The sequence below is a fragment of the Mobula hypostoma genome, chromosome X1 (assembly GCF_963921235.1).
Source record: "Mobula hypostoma chromosome X1, sMobHyp1.1, whole genome shotgun sequence".
NCBI classification, from domain to species: domain Eukaryota; kingdom Metazoa; phylum Chordata; class Chondrichthyes; order Myliobatiformes; family Myliobatidae; genus Mobula; species Mobula hypostoma.
The window spans coordinates 25,003,719-25,025,505 of NC_086128.1; the positions used below are offsets into that span (position 1 = coordinate 25,003,719).

General features: G+C 44.5%; 1 protein-coding gene across 2 annotated transcripts; it reads left to right on the forward strand.

Annotated features, from left to right (window-relative positions):
• Positions 1-2,936: 2,936 nt before the first annotated feature.
• On the forward strand, positions 2,937-21,404 carry LOC134340170 (HIG1 domain family member 1C-like). Of its 2 annotated transcripts, none has more exons than XM_063037097.1 (4): positions 2,937-3,099; positions 5,296-5,395; positions 12,269-12,400; positions 20,075-21,404. In XM_063037097.1, the coding sequence occupies exons 1-4, from the start codon at positions 2,956-2,958 to the stop codon at positions 20,116-20,118; spliced, it is 420 nt and encodes a 139-aa protein (XP_062893167.1). In that variant the 5' UTR covers positions 2,937-2,955; the 3' UTR covers positions 20,119-21,404. The 2 variants fall into 2 exon arrangements, with proteins under 2 accessions (XP_062893167.1, XP_062893168.1); XM_063037098.1 differs by having other exon boundaries at positions 2,937-3,066; positions 20,075-21,399.
• Positions 21,405-21,787: the final 383 nt, after the last annotated feature.

Sequence of the window (21,787 nt, forward strand, 5' to 3'; positions counted from 1 at the left end):
TTGTGCCAAGTACAGATACAAAGCCAATGAAATGCAGTTAGCATCTAACCAGAAATGCATAGAATAGTGTTATTTACAAAATAACTGTGAATAAAAAGTAAGTGCTACAGCACACAAATATAAAAGTACTGAGACAGTACAATATGGTGCAATACTGCTTAGCGCTGTGAGGTGAGGTTCAGCAGGGTCACAGCCTCAGGGAAGAAGTTCTTCCTGTAGCGCCTACTGGATGGGAGGAGAGTAAAAAGTCCCTGGTTAGGGTGAGATGCATCCTTGATAATGCTTTTCACCCTGCCCAGGCAGCGTTTATGGTAGATGTTCTCAATGGTGGGCAATTGGGTGCCGATAATTCAATGATATTCGACAGAGATCTGTACTAGGACTTCTGCTGCATGTGATATACTGTATATAAATGATCTGGATGAAAATGTGGATGGATGGGTTAGTAAGTTGTCAAGTGAAATGAAGATCTGTGATGTTGCGGATAGCGTAGAAGACTGCAGAAGGATAGAGCAAGATATAGATAATTTGCAGATATAGGTGGAGAAATGGTAGAAGAGTTTAATCCGACTAAGTATGAGGTATTGCACCTTGTGAGGTGAAATGTAAAGAGACAGTACACTGTTAATAGCAGGACCCTTAACAGTGTTCATGTGCCAAAGGATATTGAGCCCCATTTCCATAGCTCCCTGAAAATAGCTGCACAGCTTGATAGGGTGGTTAAAAAAAAGCATTTATTTCTTGCCTTCATTTATTGAGGAACTGAGTTCAAGAGTCTGGAAGTTATGTTACAGCTTTATAAAACTCTCATTAGGCCACATCTGGAGTATTGCTTTCAATTCTGGTGGCCCCATTACAGAAAGGATGTGGAGGCTTTGGAGAGGGTACAAAGAGGTTCACCAGGATGCTGCCTGGATTAGAGAGCATGTGCTGTAAAGAGAGGTTGGACACACTTGGGTTGTTTTCTCTGGAGCAGTGTACGCTGAGGTCTCCACCTGATAGAAATTTATATGGTTATGAGTGGTATAGATAGAGTAGATAGTTGGTATCTTTTTTTCCCTGTGTCAAAATATCATATATTAGAGGGCATGCATTTAAGATGCGAGGGCGTAAGATGTGTGGGGCGGATTTTTTTTCACAAAATGAGAGTTTGGGACCTGGTATGTGCTGCCTGGTGTGGTAGTGGAGACAAGTGTCACAGAGGTATTTAAGAGGCTCTTAGACAGGCACATGAATGTGCAGGGAATATGGACATTGTGTTGGTAGAAAGGATTAGTTTAGACGTTTAATTACTGGTTTAACATTGTGCACCGAAAGGCTTGTTCCTATGTTCTATGCACTAAACATTTAATCCACCTTGCATTGAAATAAGTACATTTCAGCCCATCAGCACCAACTGCATTCATTAACCTGGTTCTGCCTGTTCTTCCTTTCAGTCTTACTTGACCTAACCTCTACCTTCTCAACCCTTCCACTTACTGATCTACTAGTTATAACTTAGATAAACAGCTAATAGATGAATAGATCGATCACAAAGGCTTTTAAAGGATTCACCTAGAGTAAAACCACATCTTAAGTATTGTGACACACACAAAATGCTGGAGGAACTCAGCAGGCCAGGCAACATCTATGGAAAAGGGTACAGTTGACGTTTCAGGCAGAGATCCTTCAGCAGAACTGGATAGAAAAAAAAGATGAGGAGTCAGAGTTAGAAGGTGGGGAGAGGGGAGAGAGAAACACAAGGTGATAGGTGAAACCTGGAGGGGGAAGGATGAAGTAAAAAGCTGGGAAGTTGATTGGTGAAAGCGATACATGGCTGGAGAAGGAGGAATCTGATAGACCAAAACTTGAGGCTTGAAAATGGATCTGGAAGCCATGTAGTACAAGCTGGCGGCAAGAACATGTTCCCAGGTAGGATACATAGCATCTCGATTTGGCCTATCAGATTTCCCCTTCTCCAGCCCTGTATCTCTTTCACCAATCAGCTTCCCAGCTCTTTACTTCGCCCCTCTCCCCCTCCCGGTTTCACCTCATCACCTTTGAGTTTCTTCCTCCCCTCCCCCCCACCTTCTAACTCTGACTCCTCATCTTTTACTCTCCAAACCTATTGAAGGGTCTCGGCCTGAAACGGCGACCGTACTCTTTTCCACAGATGCTGCCTGACCTGCTGAGTTCCTCCAGCATTTTGTGTGTGTTGCTTGGATTTCCAGCATCTACAGATTTTCTGTTTCTGAAGTATTGTGGATACTGTTGGACTTTTTCGAAGGAAGGATATATTTGCTACAGAGAGAGTGTAGGTTTGGTGTACGAGGATGGGTTGAATAGACTGACTCTGTATTTTCTACAGTTTAGAAGAATGCGAGGCGATCTCTTTGAAATTTACACATTTTTTGGAGGGTTCTGCGGCTGGGTGAAGAGAGCATGTTTCCCCTGGCTGAGGAGTCCAGAACAATAGGTCAGGCTGAGAATAAGGGATGGCCATTTAGGTTTGATAAGAAATGTCTTCATCAGAAGGTGGGAATCACTGGAATTCTTTACTCTGGTGGGCTGTGGAGGCTGTCACTGAGTTCGTTCCAAACAGGTTAATGGATTTCTACTTATTAAGGGACTCATAGGATTTGGGGAGTACAGTACAAGAAACTGAGCTCAATGGTGGAGGATGCTTGAAGGGTCAAACAGACACATAGGAACATATTACTCCTGTTCCAGTTATTCTCATATCCGTTTACAAGTACATCCATGGATATGATAAACCCGATGGGGCCGGGTGCTGCTGTGTGGATTTGATCTTTGTCAGCCTGTCGCCATTAAGCCCGCAGAGGGAGGGGGGAGGGGCCGGGCCAGTTCTCCCTCGAACTGTCGGCCAATCAATCGATCGCTGGTGCTGATGACGCTACGCGAACCGTTTCCTAGCAACGGAGCCCGAGGCAGGCGCATCAGCGGAGAGAGGGGCTGATGCAGCGGCCGAGCAACCGAGGGAAGGTTCACAGCGAGTATTGGGGGAGAAGCGACGGAGGGCTCCGGGAGAAGGAGGCGCGGATCTCCAGCAGTGAGACATCACTAAGGGTTGGAGCGCACAGCGTGTGGTTTGCTTATGATGTAGAGCGCCGTTATTATGATATCATTTTCCATTCTTCTGCGATACAAGATCCCTGCCTGTACCCCACCCCCCGACCACCTGAACTCCGGTGTCATTCCCCAAATCGTTAATTCCGATCAATTCCCGCTCCCACAGCGCCAGCAATCCCGCCGGTTTTGAACACATTCCCCTTCTCCAACCTAGCATTATTGATTTTGATTGCTGTGTTAACCCTAACAAGACGAAGAAAATGCATTTTGTATGTGTTTCTGTATTACTGATATGTAATGGTGCATTCTGTCTCACAAGCTTTTACGGGCTCCAACATTCGCTTTCCAAATTAAACTTAAAAAGAAAAACTAATTAATGAACCATGAGTAGAGGGACGCACCTTCTACTCACATCCAGTACATTCTATCCATTTCAACGCAACACACAAAAATGCAGGAGAAACTGAGCAGGTCAGGCAATACTATGGAGGGGAATAAACAGTGGACATTTTGGACCAGGTCTCTTCATCAGCACTGGAAAGGAAAGGGGAAGAAGGGTCTTCGGCCTGATCATCCATGCCGACTGTGATGCTAATCCCATTTTCCTGCATTTGTCTCATTACCTTTGGTTTTTTCAATCCGTGGCCAAAGGCCTTTACACCTTCTAATCGTACCTGGCTCTAACATTTCCATTGACAGCTTGTTCCATGTATGTATCACTCCCTGTGTGGAAAGCTTGCCAACTCTTAAACTTAATGCCTTCAGGTGGATATGATGGTGAAGAATGCAAATGGCATGTTTCATAGGCTGAGGGATTGAGTATAAGTATTGCGTTTTCATGTTGCAAATGTACAAAACATTGGTTACACTGCACTTGGAGTATTGTGTACAATTCCAGTCATCACACTACAGGACGGATGTGGTAGCTGTGGAGAATGCAGAGGAGGTTCAGAAGAGTTGCCTGGAATGAAAGGATTGTGTAAAGGAGAGGTTGGACAAGATGGAAGTAGGAAGCTGAGGGGTGACCTTACACCAGTTTATAAAATTATAAGGGGCATAGATGGGATAGATAGTTTTCTCAGTGGTTGACAGGGACATGATGGGCTGAAAGACCTGTTTCTGTGCAGAGTGATTCTGTTATGTACTGGAGATCATCATCATGTTTGACTATGCTATTTCCCACAGGGAGAACCTTTCAACAGGCAATCATTTAATTAATCATGGGTTTTATTAGAGCTTCAAGAAATGGCCATCTAAAGGGTCATGGCCCGGAATGTAGTTGAACAACCTGCTGCATCTACTAAACTTGATGCTTTCAAACACAGACTTGCTGTCAATAAGCTCTGGTTATTTAGTTTATTTCTGCATTTCTCTCCTACTTATTATTCTTTTTAACCTGACTGAGGGGCTTTGTTGCTTCACCCAAGAGTCGCAATTAAAAGAGACACGGGTATTATAATGACAATTTTTATCTTAATAGTTAAGATATTTAGAAGGAGAGAAGTAAATATGGATTTAAACAATTACTTTACAGGACACAATTGCAGTGTGTTGCTGGGTCCATAAGACACAGGAGCAGAATTAGACCATTTAGCTCAACCAGTCTGCTCTGCCATTCCATCATAGACGATTTATCATCCCTCTCAACCCTATTCGCCTGCCTTCTCCCTGTAACCTTTGACGCCCTGACTAATCAAGAATCTATCAACCTCCGCTTTAAGTGTACTCAACGACTTGACTTCCACAGCTGTACATGCCAATGAGTTCCACAGATTGACCACACACTGGCTTTAAAAAAAACCCTCTCATCTTTGTTCTAAATGGATGTCCCTCTATTCTACAGCTGTGCCTTCTGATCCTAGACTCACCCACTGTAGCAAATATCTTCTCACATCTACTCTATCCAGATCTTTCAATATTTGATCAGTTTCAATGAGATCCCCCCCCTCATTTTTCTGAACTCTGAAGTGCAGACCCAGAGCCATCAACACTTCTCATACATTAACTCTTCCATTTCCGCAATCATTCTTGAGGGATCATCAACTGAGCAAGCTCTCTGCAGATGTGTAGGCTCCCATATTTTCTCCAAAAATGATTCACTCTCTCCTCCTGGAATTCCTAATTGTACTGAGCAGATAAAGTTAACTATCCTCCTATAGTCCATGGGCTTGTTTTTTTCTCCTCTTTCAGAATTTTCTCTATTAATTCAGCTTTCTTTCTTAGTAGATAATGTCATCATCGAATAATTCTTGGTCCTCATCTCAGGATGACAATGAAAGTTCTAAGCTTCTGAGAAAGTCAAAGGAATCACCATTCGTTCCAATAGGTATGAGTCTATTTGGGTCATAAAACGATCAATTAATAAATGCAAAAACAAAAGAAATGTTAAAATTCTTAATAGGCCAAGCAGCATCTGTGAAAGGAGAAAGAGAATTAACTTTGAACATGTCACAGTGGCACAACAGGTAGATCTACTGCCTCACAGCTCCAGTGCATCGGGTTCAATCCTGACCTCCTGCACTCTCTCTGTGGAGTCTTCACGATCTCCCCCTTGACCACCTGAGTGCTCTCGTTTCCTCTCGCATCCAAAATGTGTGCTGGTAAGTTAACTGACTGTTGTAAATTACCCCTTAGTATCAGAATCAGTTTTATTGTCAGTGGCATATATTGTGAAATTTGTTTTGTGGCAGCTGTGCTGTGCAATACATAAATTGCCCTCAGAAGAATGAGGGGTGACCTAATTGAAACCTATCGACTGGTGAAAGGCCTTGATAGAGTCAGTGGATGTGAAGAAGTTGTTTCCTGTGGTGGGAGCATCTAAGATCAGAGGATACAGCCTCAGGATAGAGGGGCGTCCTTTTAGAACTGAGATGAGGAGGAATTTCTTCAGTCAGAGAGTGTCGAATCTGTGGAATTTGTTGCCACAGGCAGCTGTGGAGGCGAAGTCTGTATGTATATTTAAGCCAGAGGTTGATGAATTCTTTATTGGTCAGGGCGTGAAGGGATATGGCGGGGAAGGCAGGAGATTGGGGCTGAGAGGAAAATTGGATCAGCCATGATGAAACGACGGAGCAGCCGTGATGGGCCAAATGGCCTAATTCTGCTCCTATATCTTATGGTCTTATGATCTTATAAAATATACCATTAAATTATAATACAAAATCTTTACTCACTGGCCACTTTATAAAGTACATCTGCTTGTTAATCCAAATATCTAATCAGTCCATCATGAGCAGCAACTCAATGCATAAAAGCATGCAGGCAGGGGTTCCCAACCTTTTTTATGCCATGGACCCCAACCATTAATGGAGGGGTCTGTGGACCCCAGGTTGGGAACTCCTGCACTAGACTATAACTCTAGAGGTTCAGTTGTTCAGACCAAACATCAGAATGGCGAAGAATTATGACTGAAGTGACCGTGGAATGATTTTTGGTGCCAGATGAGGTAGTTTGAGTCTCTCAAAAACTACTGACCTCTTGCGATTTTTATGCAGAATAATCTTTAGAGTTTACAGAGAATGGTGTGAAAAACAATAAAAACACATCCAGTGAGCAGCAGTTTTGTGGGTGAAAACACCTTGTTAATGTGAAAGGTCAGAGGAGATTGACCAGAATGGTTCAAGCTGACAGGAAGGCAACAGTAACTTAAATAATCGTGCATTACAACAGTTGTGTACAAAAGAGTATCTCTGAACGCACAACATGTTGAACCTTGAAGTAGATAGGCTACAGCAGCAGAAGACCACAAACGTACTGTATACTCAGCGGCCACTTTATTCGTTACAGAAGATATCTAATAAAGTGGCCACTGAGTGTAGATAAAATATTAGATAGGTAGTGCAAAAAGAGAGCAAAAGATAGTTGAGGTATTGTTCATGAATTCGTTGTCTTTTCAGAAATCTGATGGCAAGAGGGGAAGAAGCTGTTCCTAAAGTGTTGAGTGTGTGTCTTCAGGCTTCTGTATGTCTTCCTTGATGATAGTAAGGAGAAGACGACATTTCCAAAAAGAGGACACCTGAAGTTTTTTTTCAGATATATAAATAGTAAAAGAGAGGTGTGAGTAGTATCGGACCAATGGAAAATGTCACTGGAGAGGTAGTAATGGTGGATGAACTGAATAAATACTTCGTGTCAGTCTTCACTGTGGAACATACAGCATGTTACTTCACAGTAGTATGCTGTAAGTTCAAGAGTGTCAGGGCAGAAGTGAGTGCAGTTGCTATTACTAGAGAGAAGGTTCTTAGGAAGCTGAAAGGTCTGAAGGCAGATAAGTCACCTGGACCAGATGGACTACACCCCAGAGTCCTGAAAGAGGTGGCTGAAGAGATTGTGGAGGCATTAGTAATGATCTTTCAAGTATCACTAAATTTTGGCATGGTTCCGGAAGACTGGAAAATTGCAAATGTCACTCCACTTTAAGAAGGGAAGGAAGCAAATTATAGGCCAGTTAGCCTGCCTTCAGTGGTTGGGAAGATGAGGTCTCAGGATACTTGGAGTCACATGGTATATGCCTTTTGATTTTGTCATTTATATTCTGTGTTTTTGCTCATTTTTTGCCATTTGCACAATTTGTTTTTTTTCACACTGGGGGGTGATGTTTTTTTTCTTTGAATGGGTTGCATGGTTCTTTGTTTAGTGGCTGTCAGGGAGGAAGATTTGTTTACAGCATATATATATTTTTATAATTTATGTACTTTTAATGGTAAAATAGGCCAAATTCAGCATGGTTTCCTTAAGGGGAAATTTTGCCTGACAAATATGTTGGTTTTTTTTTGGGGGGGGGGAGATAATCAATGGGATAGACAAAGATGAATTGGTGGATGCCGTGTACTTGGATTTTCAGAAGGCCTTTGACAAGGTGCTGCAATTAGCAAGAGCCCATGGTATAACAGGAAAGATACTAGTGTGGCTAGAGCATTGGCTGATTGGCAGGAGGCGAAGAGTGGGAATAAAGAGAGCCTCTTCTGATTGGCTGTCGGTGACTAGTGGTGTTCTGCAGGGGTCTGTGTTGGGACCGCTTCTTTTTATGTTGTATGTCAATGATTTGGATGACAGAATTGATAGCCTTGTGGCCAAGTTTGCAGGTGATATGAAGATAGATGGAGGGACAGGGGGCATTGAGGAAGCTGGGAGTCTGCAGAAGGACTTAGATAGATTAGGAGAATGGGCAAAGAAGTGGCAGATGCAACACAGTGTTGGGAAGTGTATGGTCATGCACTTTCGCAGAAGGAATAAAAGTGTAGACAATTTTCTAAACGGGGAGAGAATTCAAAAGTCTGAGGTGCAAAGAGACTCAATGAGGACCAGCGTGTGTTCCCTTGACTTCCACTTTCTGAAGTTCACAATCAGTTCCTTGGTCTGACTGACACTGAGTGCAAGGTTGTTGTGAACCACTCAACCAGCTGATCTATCTCACCTCCTGTATGCATCACCATTTGAGATTCTGCCAACAATCATTGCGTCATCAGTGATGAGCTGTGCCTACCCATACAGACATGGGTGTAGAGAGATTAGAGCAGTGAGCTAAGCACGCATCCTTGATGTGTGCTGGTGTTGATTGTCAGCGAGGAGGCGATGTTATTTCCAATCCACAGTGACTGTGGTCTCCCAGTCAGTGATGAGGAAGTTGAGGATCCAGTTGCAGAGGGAGGTACAAAGATACAGGTTTGGAAGCTTATCGATTAGTACTGAGGGAATGATTGTGTTGAATGTTGAGCTGTTATCAATAAACAGTAGCATATGTACTGTGTTGCTGTTGTCCTAGGTGGTTCAAGGCCAAGTGGAGAGCCAGTGTAGGTAAAGAGCGGGAAAAAAAATCAAAGGAGAATTGATGGGCATGTGTAAATTGCAGAGGTACAGGGAAAAGATGGATGCGAACTGGAGAGGTGGGATTGTTCTCCTGAGAACTGAAGGGGTTTTGACCTGAAATATTAACTGTTTGTCTTTCCTGACCTACTGAATGTTTACAGTGTTTTCTATTTTTACTTCAGATTTCAAGCATTCACAGATTTTGTTCATTAATTTTCACGTCCTGTGTAGACTAAGAATTTTGATTGCCACTGGTGTGTGGCTCAATTAGTATTATTTTAAATACAGAGGAAGTATATAGGAGGTGTGCAAAACCTGTGTGTATCTTAATGACATTCACATAGGTACACCACACAGGAGTCTAGAACTGTATGGGCCAGGTATGTGTCTTAGAACTGCTGTAAGTAAGAGGGAAAAATACATTCAGTCTGCTCTATGATCTTCTGAGCTTGTCCAGATACAGGCCAAAACTGGCGGGGACTGGTCTGTCACTGTATAACACTGGGGTGCTGTACTGATAGGGATAGGTTTGTCGCTGTATGATATTTCTTCATTTAGGGAGTAGGAGGGGAAGAGCATGAACTCTATCCTACCACCACTCCCTACCCATCTGTGCAATCCTTTGCTGATCAATGCTGTGACAGGCCTGCAGTCCATCATCCTAGAACACAGAACAGGTCCTTTGGCCCTGTGATGTTGTGCTGACCTTTTAACCTACTGCAAGGTGAATTTAACTCCTATGACGTAGCTCTCTATTTTTCTTTCATCCATGTGCCTACCTCCAAGTAACTTAATCTTAACTGGTACTCAGTGCTAAACAAGAGTTTAGGAGTGTTCCCAGAGATTTTCTTCATTGCTGAAGGTGTAGCCAGGGCACCCACATGGGCACCAGCTATGCCTGCCTTTTCATCGGCTATGTGGAACAGTCCATGTTCGAAGCATTCCCTGGTAATGCTCCCCAACTCTTTCTGCGTTACATTGATGACTACATTTGTGCTGCTTCATACACGGTTTCGTTTCCTCTACCATTGATGCTACCCTCACCTGCATCTCCTCCATTTCCCAGACATCTGTGCTCACCCATCTTCCTGCTGCCATCACAGGTATAGAGTTCCTCTTATCCTCACCTACCACCCCATAAGCCTCCACATCTAGTACATCATTCTCCACAACTTCTGACATCTTCAGCGGGATCTTAACACCAAACACATTGTTACCTTCCTTCCACTTTCTGCTTTCTGCAGGGATCTGTGATCCCCTTGTCCATTTATCCCTCGCCACTAATCTCCCACAGTCCAAAGACACACTGGGTAGGTTAATTGGTTGTTGTAAATTGTCCCGTGATTAGGTTGGGGTTAATCGAGTTTGACAGGGGTTGTTGGGGTGGTGTGGCTCGAAGGGCCGGAATGGCCAACTCCACGCTGGATTGCTAAATAAATAAATGTACAACGACTTGTGGCTTCTCACCCTCCCTTTGAGAATGTTCTGCAGCTGCTCCAAGACATCCTGAACCCCAGCACCAGGGGGTCAACACACCATCCTGGACTAACAAGAGGAAATCACTCTGGAAGCTCAACTTCATGCAGGTCAAAGCAACCACTCGGTCAGCACCCCATCCACCCTCTCCCCACCCCCCAAAAAATCCTCCCTCCCTCCTTCCCTCCTTCCACTACTGGCACACAGTGCCTGCATTGTGCCCTATCTACAAAACCCAGACTACTCTGACAACACCTCCCAAATTGACCACTACTACCATCCAGAAGGACGATGGTGGCAGGTACAGGGTTTTCCTCCAATTCAGTCACCAAACTGACATGGAAACATGTTGGTTATCCTTCATCCTCACTGGATCTAAGTCCTGTAACTCCCTCCCCAACAGCACCATGGGAGTACTTTCACCAGAAGGACCGCAGTGGTTCCCAGATCCTGAAAAATAAATCAATATAAAAAGTACTTCCCTGGGAGAAGACGCGATGTTAAATTTTCTTTTTAGGTACATATTTACTGGGTGGATAACTCTACCGGAAGAAGCTTGGATGGGGAGAAACTAGCTCTGGTGTGCAAGTTCTTAACCCTACAGCTGAACTGTTGTTGGAACCCCTATTGCCTTTACTGTGTTCAGTGCACACGGCCAGATCTGAATTGAAATATAATTTGGTTTATTCTAAGTAGCTATGGCTGTAAGAAACTTTGACAAGGCTTCTCCTTGACACATTGGCTGAAAATACACACAAGCATTTGCACCTTATCTTTCACACTTGCTTTTTGGGCTGTACCAGCATTTGAGAGGGAGGACCATTTCGGGGCTTGGTAATAGGGTAGGTGGACATTGGGGCAGATCGCAGGTTGTGAGGTTTAGGATTGGGGTTTGGAGCTTGTTTCAGAATCTGCTGGCATTGAGTTGAGGGTGGGAGGGAGGAGGCGGGAGGGAGAAGATGGTGGCACGACGCAGCACGCGTAGCCTCTCCGGTGAAATGATATTGTATTGTCAAATAAGGGCCGTGCGCAATTCTGATTTGATGGAGACAGCCGTGAGAGCACGGAGGAACATCTGGAGTAACTTCCGAAATGCCCGGATCGCCATCGCTGCTACTGTGCGATCGAGAATCTCTGGAGGGAAGGCCCCAAAATCCTCGGCTTTGTCTGCGCTGGCAGCTGGGGCTGGGGTCGAAGCGTTCGGCAGAGATGGTGCTCGGTGTCGGAGGGCTGGTCGGAGCTCGAAGTTTTCGGATGACTCAGAGTCGGACTGTGGTCTGGCATGGCAGGGAGAGTTTTCTTCCTTCTCCCGTCTGCGTGAGATGTGGGACTTTCGAGAGACTTTGAACTTTTTTACCGTGCTAATGGCCTGTTCTTCATCAAGTTACGGTATTGCTTGCACTGTTGTAACTATATGTTATAATTATATGGTTTTTGTCAGTTTTTCAGTCTTGGTCTGCCCTGTGTTTCTGTGATATCACACCGGAGGAATATTGTATCATTTCTTAATGCATGCATTACTAAATGATAATAAAAGAGAACTGCGTGTCCTCATAATCTAATAACTAACGAGAGTTATGAAAGGGCTGCAAATAAACATTCTTGCTCCTGCACACAAATTATTCAGCCGAAAACACAAGCTTCAGCTGGAACTTGGTGAGTCACTTTGCTGTCATGTTACCTGGGCATTGAGGGAGCTGGCCTACAGCCATTAAGTTTACAGTGTCATTTTGTAAACTTAAAATGACACTGTCATATAAGCTAGGGTATATTTTGATATTGTATCTGTCTCTTGCCAGATGTAGTACTGGTGCCAGAGGGCTCTCAAGACCTGTGCGTTGTGGGGTGGGAAAGGCATACTGCTCCATTGCATCTGTACAAGTGTTTTGATTTTCTGTGGTTTTCCTTGAGCCAGGCATTGCCGGATGTCTTGCTGTTGTGGCATTGGGTTTACACAGACTGCGCAAAACGGAACAGAAGATGTCACTGCATCTAATCCACATGAGAGTGGCTGCTCAAGGCTTCGTGGTTGGAGCAATGACACTGGGTAAGAGATGAACATTCACTTAACTCCGCAAGTCAGGCAGCATCTATATGAAGGAATAAAGTGTCAATGTTTTGGGCCAAGGCCCTTCATTAGCATTGGTATGGAAGGGGGAAGAAGCCAGAATAAGAAGGTGGGGGGAGGGGAAGGAGTACAAGCTCGAAGGTGAAAGGTGAAGTCAGATAAAGGGTAAGGTAAGTGGATGGGAGAGGGAGAATGAAGTGAGAAGGTAGGAGGTGGAGAAGGTAAAGGCGTATCACCTTCCTCTGGTGTCCCTCCTCTTTTCCTTTCTCCCATGGGCCATTCTTCTGTCCTATCAGATTATTTCTTCTTCAGACCTTTACCTTTTCCATCTATCAGAATGGAAATAGTGAGATGGATCCAAAAAAAGCTTTCTTGGTCAATATATTTAGGGAACTACCAGAGAGAGTGCAACATTGGGCATTCTCCCAGAGTATGAGATAGGGCAAGTGGCAGAAGTGTCAATTGGTAAGCATTCTGGGTCCGGTGCCCATAGTTCTTTTGGTTTCAAAATAGTTATGGAGGAGGATACAACCAGTTTACAGGTTGAGGTCCTGAACTGGAACCTTAAAATTTTGGTGTTGTTAGGTGGAATTTTGCAGTGGTTGACTGGGCAAGATTGTTTGTGGGGAAAGGAGTGGCTGCCGAGTGGGAGGTCTTTAGAAGTGTGATGTCAAGAGTTCAGGACATGCCAGCCTTCCTATTAAGGTGAAGAGCAAGGCTGGCATGTTTCAGGAACCCTGGTTGATGAGAAATATTGAGGCTGAGATATTAAGGAAAAGTGGGAGGCATACACTCTTAATAAGCATTTGGAAACTAGTGAATCTCTTGATGGCTAGAGTGTCAGAGTGTGCACTTAAGAGAAAAGTTAGGAGGGCAAAGAAGAGGATATGAGCAGGATCTGGCAGGAAAGGTGAGGAAAAATACCAAAAAGACCCTTTTGGTATATTGAGGGTGAAAGGATGTCTACGGAAAGAATAGGACTTTTTAAAGGTCAGCATGGCCATCTGTGTGTGAACCCAAAGGAAATGGGAGGGATTTTTAATGAGCATTTCTCTTCAGTTTTTACTGTGGAGAAAACTATGCAAGGTAATAAAATGGAGGAAGTGAGTGGTAATGTCTTGGACCACATACAAATTAGCAGGGAAGAGGCATTGGAGGCTTTAAAGGGCATTAAGGTGGAAAAATCCCAGGGCCTGACCTGGTGCACTCTCCAACCTCATAGGAAGCGAGAGAAGAAATTTGGAGGCCCTTGCAGAGATTTTTGCTTCATCTTTGGCCATAGGTGAGGTTCTGGAGGACTAGTGAGTGGCTAATGTACCATTGTTTAAAAAGGGTAGCAAAAACAGCAGGAGACTACAGACCAGTGAGTTTGACATTAGTGGTGGGTAAATTCCTGGAGGGGATTCTGAGGGATAGGGTCTACCATCATTTGGAGATTCATAATTGATTCAGTGGTAGGAAGCAAAGGATGTTGGTTGAGGATTGTTTCATAGACTGGAAGCCTGTGTCTCCTCGTGGGCCACAGGAGTCAGTTTGGTTACCTTTGTTGTTGGTAATTTATATAATTACAAACCATAGAATAAAGTAAAGGAGCACAACCAAAGGGAGGTGATAGGCAGGTGAGGAGAAGGGGTGAGAGCGTAACTTGAATGGGGGGTGGAAAAAGAGTGAAGTAAGAGGTAGAAGTAATTACCAGAAATTCAAGAAATCGATGTTCATGCCATCAGGTTGGAAGCTACCCAGACAGAATATGAGTTGTTGCTCCTCCAACCTAAGTATGTCTGTCCTCATCATGGTGGTAGAGGAGGTCAGGGACAGACATGTTTGAATGGGAAGGGTATGTGGGATGAGGAGATCTTGTCTCTTGCAGTGGACTGATCAAACATGCTCAATGAAGCAGTTCCCCAATCTGTGTTGGGTCTCACTGATCTAGAGGAGGCTACAGAGGGAACACCAGGTACATTAAATAACCCGATAGGTGAAGTTTAGGCAAATGATTCAGAGGTGGATTCTGATTTAGACAAGATGGATTACGGAGGATGTTTCTTCTGACTGAGGAGCTGTGTACTCTCCTTATAATTGGATCCACGTGCTGGAATGTTCCAGGACAGGTCATCCAAAATGTTAATGCCCAGGATTTTAAAGATGCTGACTTTCAGGAATTTTAGCAGTTCTGTTCTTCAGATGCTGAATCATTGAGTTAATTTTAAACTAAGATCGATAGGTTTCTGGATATTAAATGGATCGAGAGATATGGATATAGGATGGAAGATGGTGCTAAGGTAGATCAACCAAGATCTGGATGAATGCTGGAGCTGGCTAAAGGGGGCTACTGGTCCTGCTCCCACTCCTTGTTTTTAAGTTAATCAGTTTCATTATGGTTCACCTTCTCTTCCTCCTTCAGATAGCTGGGATGATTGTATGTATGCAGTCAATACAAAAATTGGTGCAGTTGTAGTCACTGAGGAACATTGTCAAAGGATTCGAAGCAAGAAGGCTGCGAGTGGAATGGCTAAGGATTTCTGGAGCGAAGGCATTTTACTACTCAGGGTAAAGAGTGGCAAGACTGTGCAGGCGCGTGACGTCAGCCAGTAGAGTGGGAAAAGTTTAAAAAGAAGACCGCCATATTCAGCGGGCAGTGGAGTGAGAGGGTAGCAGAGGGCTTAGGCAGTAACGGGACGAGGCGAGGTAAGTTTACCTGTGTTAATTGCGCAAAGGAAGTATGCGTGTGAGCCTGGTGTTCTGTGCTCAGTGTCAGATGTGGGAAGTCCTGCAGTCTCCCAGCCTCCTGGACGACCATATCTGCACCTGGTGTGTTGAGCTGCAGCTCCTAAGGGATCGCCTTAGGGAACTGGAGATGCAGCCCGATGACCTTCGTCTGGTCAGGCAGAGCGAGGAGGTGATAGAAAGGAATTATAGGTGGGTGGTCACACCGGGGCTACGGGAGACAGATAAGTGGGTAACAGTCAGGAGAAGGAAGGGGAAGAGTCAGGTACTAGAGAGTACCCCTGTGGCTGTACCCCTTGACAATAAGTACTCCTGTTTGAGTACTGTTGGAGGGGACAGCCTCCCTGGGGAAGCAACAGTGGCCGTGCCTCTGGCACAGAGTCCGGCCCTGTGGCTCTGAAGGGTTGGGAAAGGAAGAGTGAGGCAGTAGTGATAGGGAACTCTATAGTTAGGGGATCAGACAGGCGATTCTGTGGATGCAGGAAAGAAGCACGGATGGTAGTTTGCCTCCCAGGTGCCAGAGTCTGGGATGTTTCAGATTGCGTCTAAGATATCCTGCAGTGGGAGGGAGAACAGCCAGAGGTCGTGGTAAATATTGGTACCAATGACATAGGTAGGAATAGGGAAGAGGTCCTGAAAAAAGACTACAGGGAGTTAGGAAGGAACCAGAAAAGCAGGGTCACAAATGTAGTAATCTCGGGATTACTGCCTGTGCCTCACGACAGTGAGTATAGGAATAGAATGAGGTGGAGGATAAATATGTGGCTGAGGGATTAGAGCAGGGGGCAGGGATTCAGATTTCTGGATCATTGGGACCTCTTTTGGGGCAGGTGTGTCCTGTACAAAAAGAGCAGGTTGAACTTGAATCCCAGGGGGGCCAATATCCTGGCAGGGAGGTTTGCTAAAGCTATTGGGGAGAGTTTAAACTAGAATTGTTGGGGGGTGGGAACCCAACTGAAGAGACTAGGAAAGAGGTGGTTGGCTCACAAATAGAGAAAGCTTGGAGACAGTGTGTGAGGGAGGATAGGCAGGTGATAGAGAAGGGACGCACTCAGATGGACAGTTTGAGATGTGTCTATTTTAATGCAAGGAGTATTGTGAACAAAGCGGATGAGATTAGAGCGTGGATCAGTACTTGGAGCTATGATGTGGTGGCCATTACTGAGACTTGGAAGGCTCAGGGACAGGAATGGTTACTTCAGGTGCTGAGTTTTAGATGTTTCAGAAAGGACAGGAAGGGAGGCAAAAGAGGTGGGGACGTGGCAATGTTGATCAGAGATAGTGTCATGGCTGCAGAAAAGGTGTACGTCATGGAGGGATTGTCTACAGAGTCTCTGTGGGTGGAGGTTAGGAACAGGAAGGGGTCAATAACTCTACTGAGTGTTTTTTATAGGCCGCACAATAGTAACAGGGATATCGAGGAGCGGATAGGGAGACAGATCCTGGAAAGGTGTAATAATAACAGAGTTGTCGTGGTGGGAGATTTTAATTTCCCAAATATTGATTGGCATCTCCCTAGAGCAAGGGGTTTAGATGGGGTGGAGTTTGTTAGGTGTGTTCAGGATGGTTTCTTGACACAATATGTAGATAAGCCTACAAGAGGAGAGATTGTACTTGATTTGGTATTGGGAAATGAACTTGGTCGGGTGTCAGATCTCTCAGTGGGAGAGCATTTTGGAGATAGTGATCATAATTCTATCTCCTTTACAATAGCATTGGAGAGAGATAGGAACAGGCAAGTTAGAAAAGCGTTTAATTGGAGTAAGGGGAATTATGAGGCTATCAGGCAGGAACTTGGAAGCTTAAATTGGGAACAGACGTTCTCAGGGAAAGGTACAGAAAAAATGTGGCAAATGTTCAGGGGATATTTATGTGGCGTTCTGCATAGGTATGTTCCAATGAGACAGAGAAGTTATGGTAGGGTACAGGAACCATGGTGTACAAAGGCTGTAGTAAATCTGGACAAGAAGAAAAGAAAAGTTTATGAAAGGTTCAGAGAGCTAGGTAATGTTAGAGATCTAGAAGATTATAAGGCTAACAGGAAGGAGCTTAAGGAGGAAATTAGGAGAGCCAGAAGGGGCCATGAGAGGGCCTTGGCAGGCAGGATTAAGGAAAAACCCCAAGGCATTCTACAAGTATGTGAAGAGCAAGAGGATAAGACATGAAAGAATAGGACCAATCAAGTGTGATAGTGGAAAAGTGTGTATGGAAATAGCAGAGGTACTTAATGAATACTTCAGTATTCACTATGGAAAAGGATCTTGGTGTTGTAGTGATGACTTGCAGCAGACTGAAAAGCTTGAGCATATAGACATTAAGAAAGAGGATGTGCTGGAGCTTTCAGAAATCATCAAGTTGGATAAGTTACCGGGACTGGATGAGATGTATCCCAGGCTACTGTGAGAGGCGAGGGAGGAGATTGCTGAGCCTCTGGCGATGAACTTTGCATCATCAATGGGGACGGGAGAGGTTCCGGAGGATTAGAGGGTTGTGGATGTTGTTCCTTTATTCAAGAGAGGGAGTAGGGATAGCCCAGGAAATTATAGACCAGTGAGTCTTACCTCAGTGGTTGGTAAGTTGATGGAGAAGAACCTGAGAGGCAGGATTTATGAACATTTGGAGAGGTATAATATGATTAGAAATAGTCAGCAAGGCTTTGTCAAGGGCAGGTTGTGCCTTACGAGCCTAAATGAATTTTTTGAGGATGTGACTAAAGACGTTGAAGGAAGAGCAGTAGATGTAGTGTATATGGATTTCAGCAAGGCATTTGAAAAGGTACCCCATGCAAGGCTTATTGAGAAAGTAAGGAGGCATGGGATCCAAGGGGACACTGCTTTGTGGATCCAGAACTGGCTTGCCCACAGAAGGCAAAGAGTGGTTGTAGATGGGTCATATTCTGCATGGAGGTCGGTCACCAGTGGTGTGCCTCAGGGATCTTCGTGATTTTTATAAGTGACCTGGATGAGGAAGTGGAGGGGTGGGTTAGTAAGTTTGCTGATGACACAAAGGTTGGGGGTGTTGTGGATAGTGTGGAGGGCTGTCAGAGGTTACAGTGGGATATTGATAGGATGCAAAACTGGGCTGAGAAGTGGCAGATGAAGTTCAACCCAGATAAGTGTGAAGTGGTTCAAATATGACGGCAGAATATAGTATTAATGGTAAGATTCTTGGCGGTCTGGAGGATCAGAGGGATCTTGGGGTCCGAGTCCATAGGACACTCAAAGCTGCTGCAGAGGTTGACTCTGTGGTTAAAAAGGCATATGGTGCATTGGCCTTCATCAATCATGAATTGAGTTTCAGAGCTGAGAGGTAATGTTACAGCTATATAGGACCCTGGTCAGACCACACTTGGAGTACTGTGCTCAGTTCTGGTCGCCTCACTCTAGGAAGGATGTGGAAACCATAGAAAGTGTGCAGAGGAGATTTACAAGGATGTTGTCTGGACTGGGGAACATGCCTTATGAGAACAGGTTGAGTGAACCCAGCCTTTTCTCCTTGGAGCAACGGAGGATGAGAGGTGACCTGATAGAGGAGTATAAGGTGATGAGAGGCATTGATCATGATCATGAGTCAGAGGCTTTTTCCCAGGGTTGAAATGGCTGCCACAAGGGGACACAGGTTTAAGGTGCTTGGGAGTAGGTGCAGAGGAGATGTCAGGGGTAAGTTTTTTACTCAGAGTGGTAAGTGTGTGGAACGGGCTGCTGGCAACGGTGGTGGAGGCAGATATGATAGGGTCTTTTAAGAGACTTTTGAATAGGTACATGGAGCTTAGAAAAATTGAGGGCTATGGGTAACCCTAGTAATTTCTAAGGTAGGGACATGTTCAGCACAACTTTGTGGGCCGAAGGGCCTGTATTGTGCTGTAGGTTTTCTATGTTTTTATGATTCAGTAGGATATAGGTCAGTTGGAAATATGGGCAGTGAAATGGCAGACAGAGTTTAATCCAGACAAGTGTGAGGTATTGCACTCAGAGAGGTCAAATAGACATTAAATGGCAGGACCCCTAGGAGCATTGATGTTCAGAGGGATCTTGAAATGCAAGTCCACAGCTCCCTAAAAGTGGATCAGGTGGTGAAGAAGCTCTACAGCATGCTTGCCTTCATCAGTTGGAGATTTGAGTATAAAAGTTTGGAAGTCATGTTGCAGCTATATAAAGCGTTGGTTAGGCTGCACTTGGGAGTATTGTGTGCATTTCTGGTTGCCTCATTACAGGAAGGATGTGGAAGTTTTGGAGAAGGTATTGAAAGGGTTTACCAGGATATTGTCTGGATTGGAGAGTATAATCTACAAGGAGGGGTTGGATAAACTTAGATTGTTTTCTCTGAAGCATCTGAGGGAAGACCCGATGTTGGTTTATAAAATCGTAAGAGGCATAGACGGGGTAGATAGCAGTCTTTTTTTCCCAGGGTGGAAATGTCTAATACTAGAAGGCACAGGTTTAAGGTGTGGGGGGAGGGGGTAAGTTTAAAGGTGTGTGGGGCAAGTTTTTTTTAGATAAAGAGGGGTAGGTAGCTGGAACACACTGGAAGGGGTTGTGGAGGAAGCAGATACAATAGCAATGTTTAAGAGTTATTTAGACAGTAACATGAACAGGAGGCAGATGGGGTTAGTTTAAATTGGTATCATGCTCAGCACAGACATGGTGGGCCAAAGGACCAGTTCCTGTACTGTGCTGTTCTATGTTCATCTGACGTTTCCTATATTTGAACGGATTTTCAGATGAATGTGGATATATCACGATCATGGATAGGAACTATGTTTGGCCTCGATCTTCCATATAAAAGGCTTGTTGTCGTTGATAATCATTCTTCAGCCAGATGAGCAGCGTGGGGCCCAAGTCAGGAATTTTGTTCAATGTTACAGTCAGTACAAATTCCAATGTTAAAATTCCAGAAACAATAACATAAGCTTCCTGTCTTTTCTAGGTGTCCTGTACTCCATGTATAATGATTACCTCAGGAAACCATGACAAGGGTAGTAACCCTTGGCCAGATTGAAGGGCTTGTGTTTGGACTGGAGTCAGGCTTCGACTAAAGTAACAGATCTGCAGTGGACTTAGGAAGTACGGCATATACTTCACGTTGAGAAGAGGCGGACAGTGTTTTCATTGAAATGAAGCTTTCAGTAAAGTTTTCTTCCTGTGTTACATGTGAGTGCACCCAGCTGTTTGACCATTATTACCAGCACCATGGAGCAACTCCAGGGTTAGTAACTCTGCAGTGAAGCCCGCCATTTAGCAGTGCTCAAGCATCACCCCTGTGCTGTACGGAGAAACTGCTCTTCAAGAAGCTGCTCTTGTTCCCACTCCAGAACTGCTTACTACCACACACAATATCCTTCGTTGCACTGACACCCCCTCAGCTTGATTCCCTTTCTCCTAAATAGTTCTTCCTGCCTGGTCATAGTATTCCATTTCCCCTCTAAAAGAATTCTTACCTGAATGTAGGATATGTAGTGCAGGAGTCCTCCTTTTCCACTCCAGTCTCTCCCTTCTACATTAATTCTGACACAGCAATTGCCAAAGTCTCAAGTCCCCAATCTGATGTCCGTCCAGTCCAGTCCGCTCCCACCTGCCTAACACTGTACTGATTTTTATAACTGACTTGGGTGAGGAAGTGAAAGGATGGGTTAGTGAGTTTGCAGGTGACGTGAAGCTTGGTGGAGTTGTGGAAAGTGTGGAGGGTTGTTGTAGGTTACAACGGGACATTGACAAGATGCAGAGCTGGGCTGAGAAGTAGCGGATGGAGTTCAGCCTGGAAAAGTGTGAAGCTATTCACTTTGGAAAGTTAAATTTAAAGGCAGAATACAGGATTAAAGCCGGAATTCTTAGCAGTGTGGAGGAACAGGGGGATCCTAGGGGTCCATGTCCATAGATCCCCCAATGTTGCTGCACAAGTTGATAGGGTAGTTAAAAAGATGTATGACATGTTGGCCTTCGTTGGCTGGGGACTGCGTTCAAAAGCCGAAAGGTAATGTTGCAGCTCTAAAACCCTGGTTAGGCTACACTTGGAATATTGTGTTCAGTTCTGGTTACCTCATTGTAGGAAAGCTTTAGAGACGGTGCAGAGGAGATTTACCAGGATGCTGCCTGGATTGGAGAGCATGTCTTAATGAGGATAGGTTGAGTGAGCTTGGGCTTTCTCTTTGGAGCAAAGGAGGATGAGAGGTGACTTGATAGAGGTGTATAAGATAAGAAGCCAGAGTCATTTATCAGGGTGGAAATGGCTAATACAAGGGGGCATCATTTTAAGGTAATTGGAGGAAAGTATGGGGGGGGGGATGTCTGAGGTAAGTTCTTTACACAGAGAGTGGTGGGTATATGGAACACCCTGCCAGCCATGATGGTAAAGCCAGATACATCAGGGACATTTTAGAAACTCTTAAATAGGCACATGGGTGATAGAAAAATGGAGGGCTATGTAGGGGTAGATTGATCTTAAAGTAGGTTAAAAGATTGGCACAACATTGTTGGCCGAAGGGACTGTACTGTAATGTACTATGTTTCTATGTTCTATGATTTCTTCCCCCCCACCCCCACAACACCAGTTTGCACCCATTTTCACCTCTCGATATTTGACTGGTGTTACAATGCAAATAAATGTGTCATCAGAGCATGTGATCTGTTCTAAAACAAACCT

What these genes read in the sequence shown, in the direction of transcription:
- LOC134340170 (XM_063037097.1), top strand. Translation starts at nt 2,956, where the DNA reads ATGCAGCGGCCGAGCAACCGAGGGAAGGTTCACAGCGAGTATTGGGGG. An exon ending in GCGTGTGGTTTGCTTATGAT is followed by an intron (nt 3,100 to 5,295) that starts GTAGAGCGCCGT and finishes CTTTCTTAGTAG; the next exon opens with ATAATGTCATCATCGAATAA. An exon ending in GGTTGGAGCAATGACACTGG is followed by an intron (nt 12,401 to 20,074) that starts GTAAGAGATGAA and finishes TGTCTTTTCTAG; the next exon opens with GTGTCCTGTACTCCATGTAT.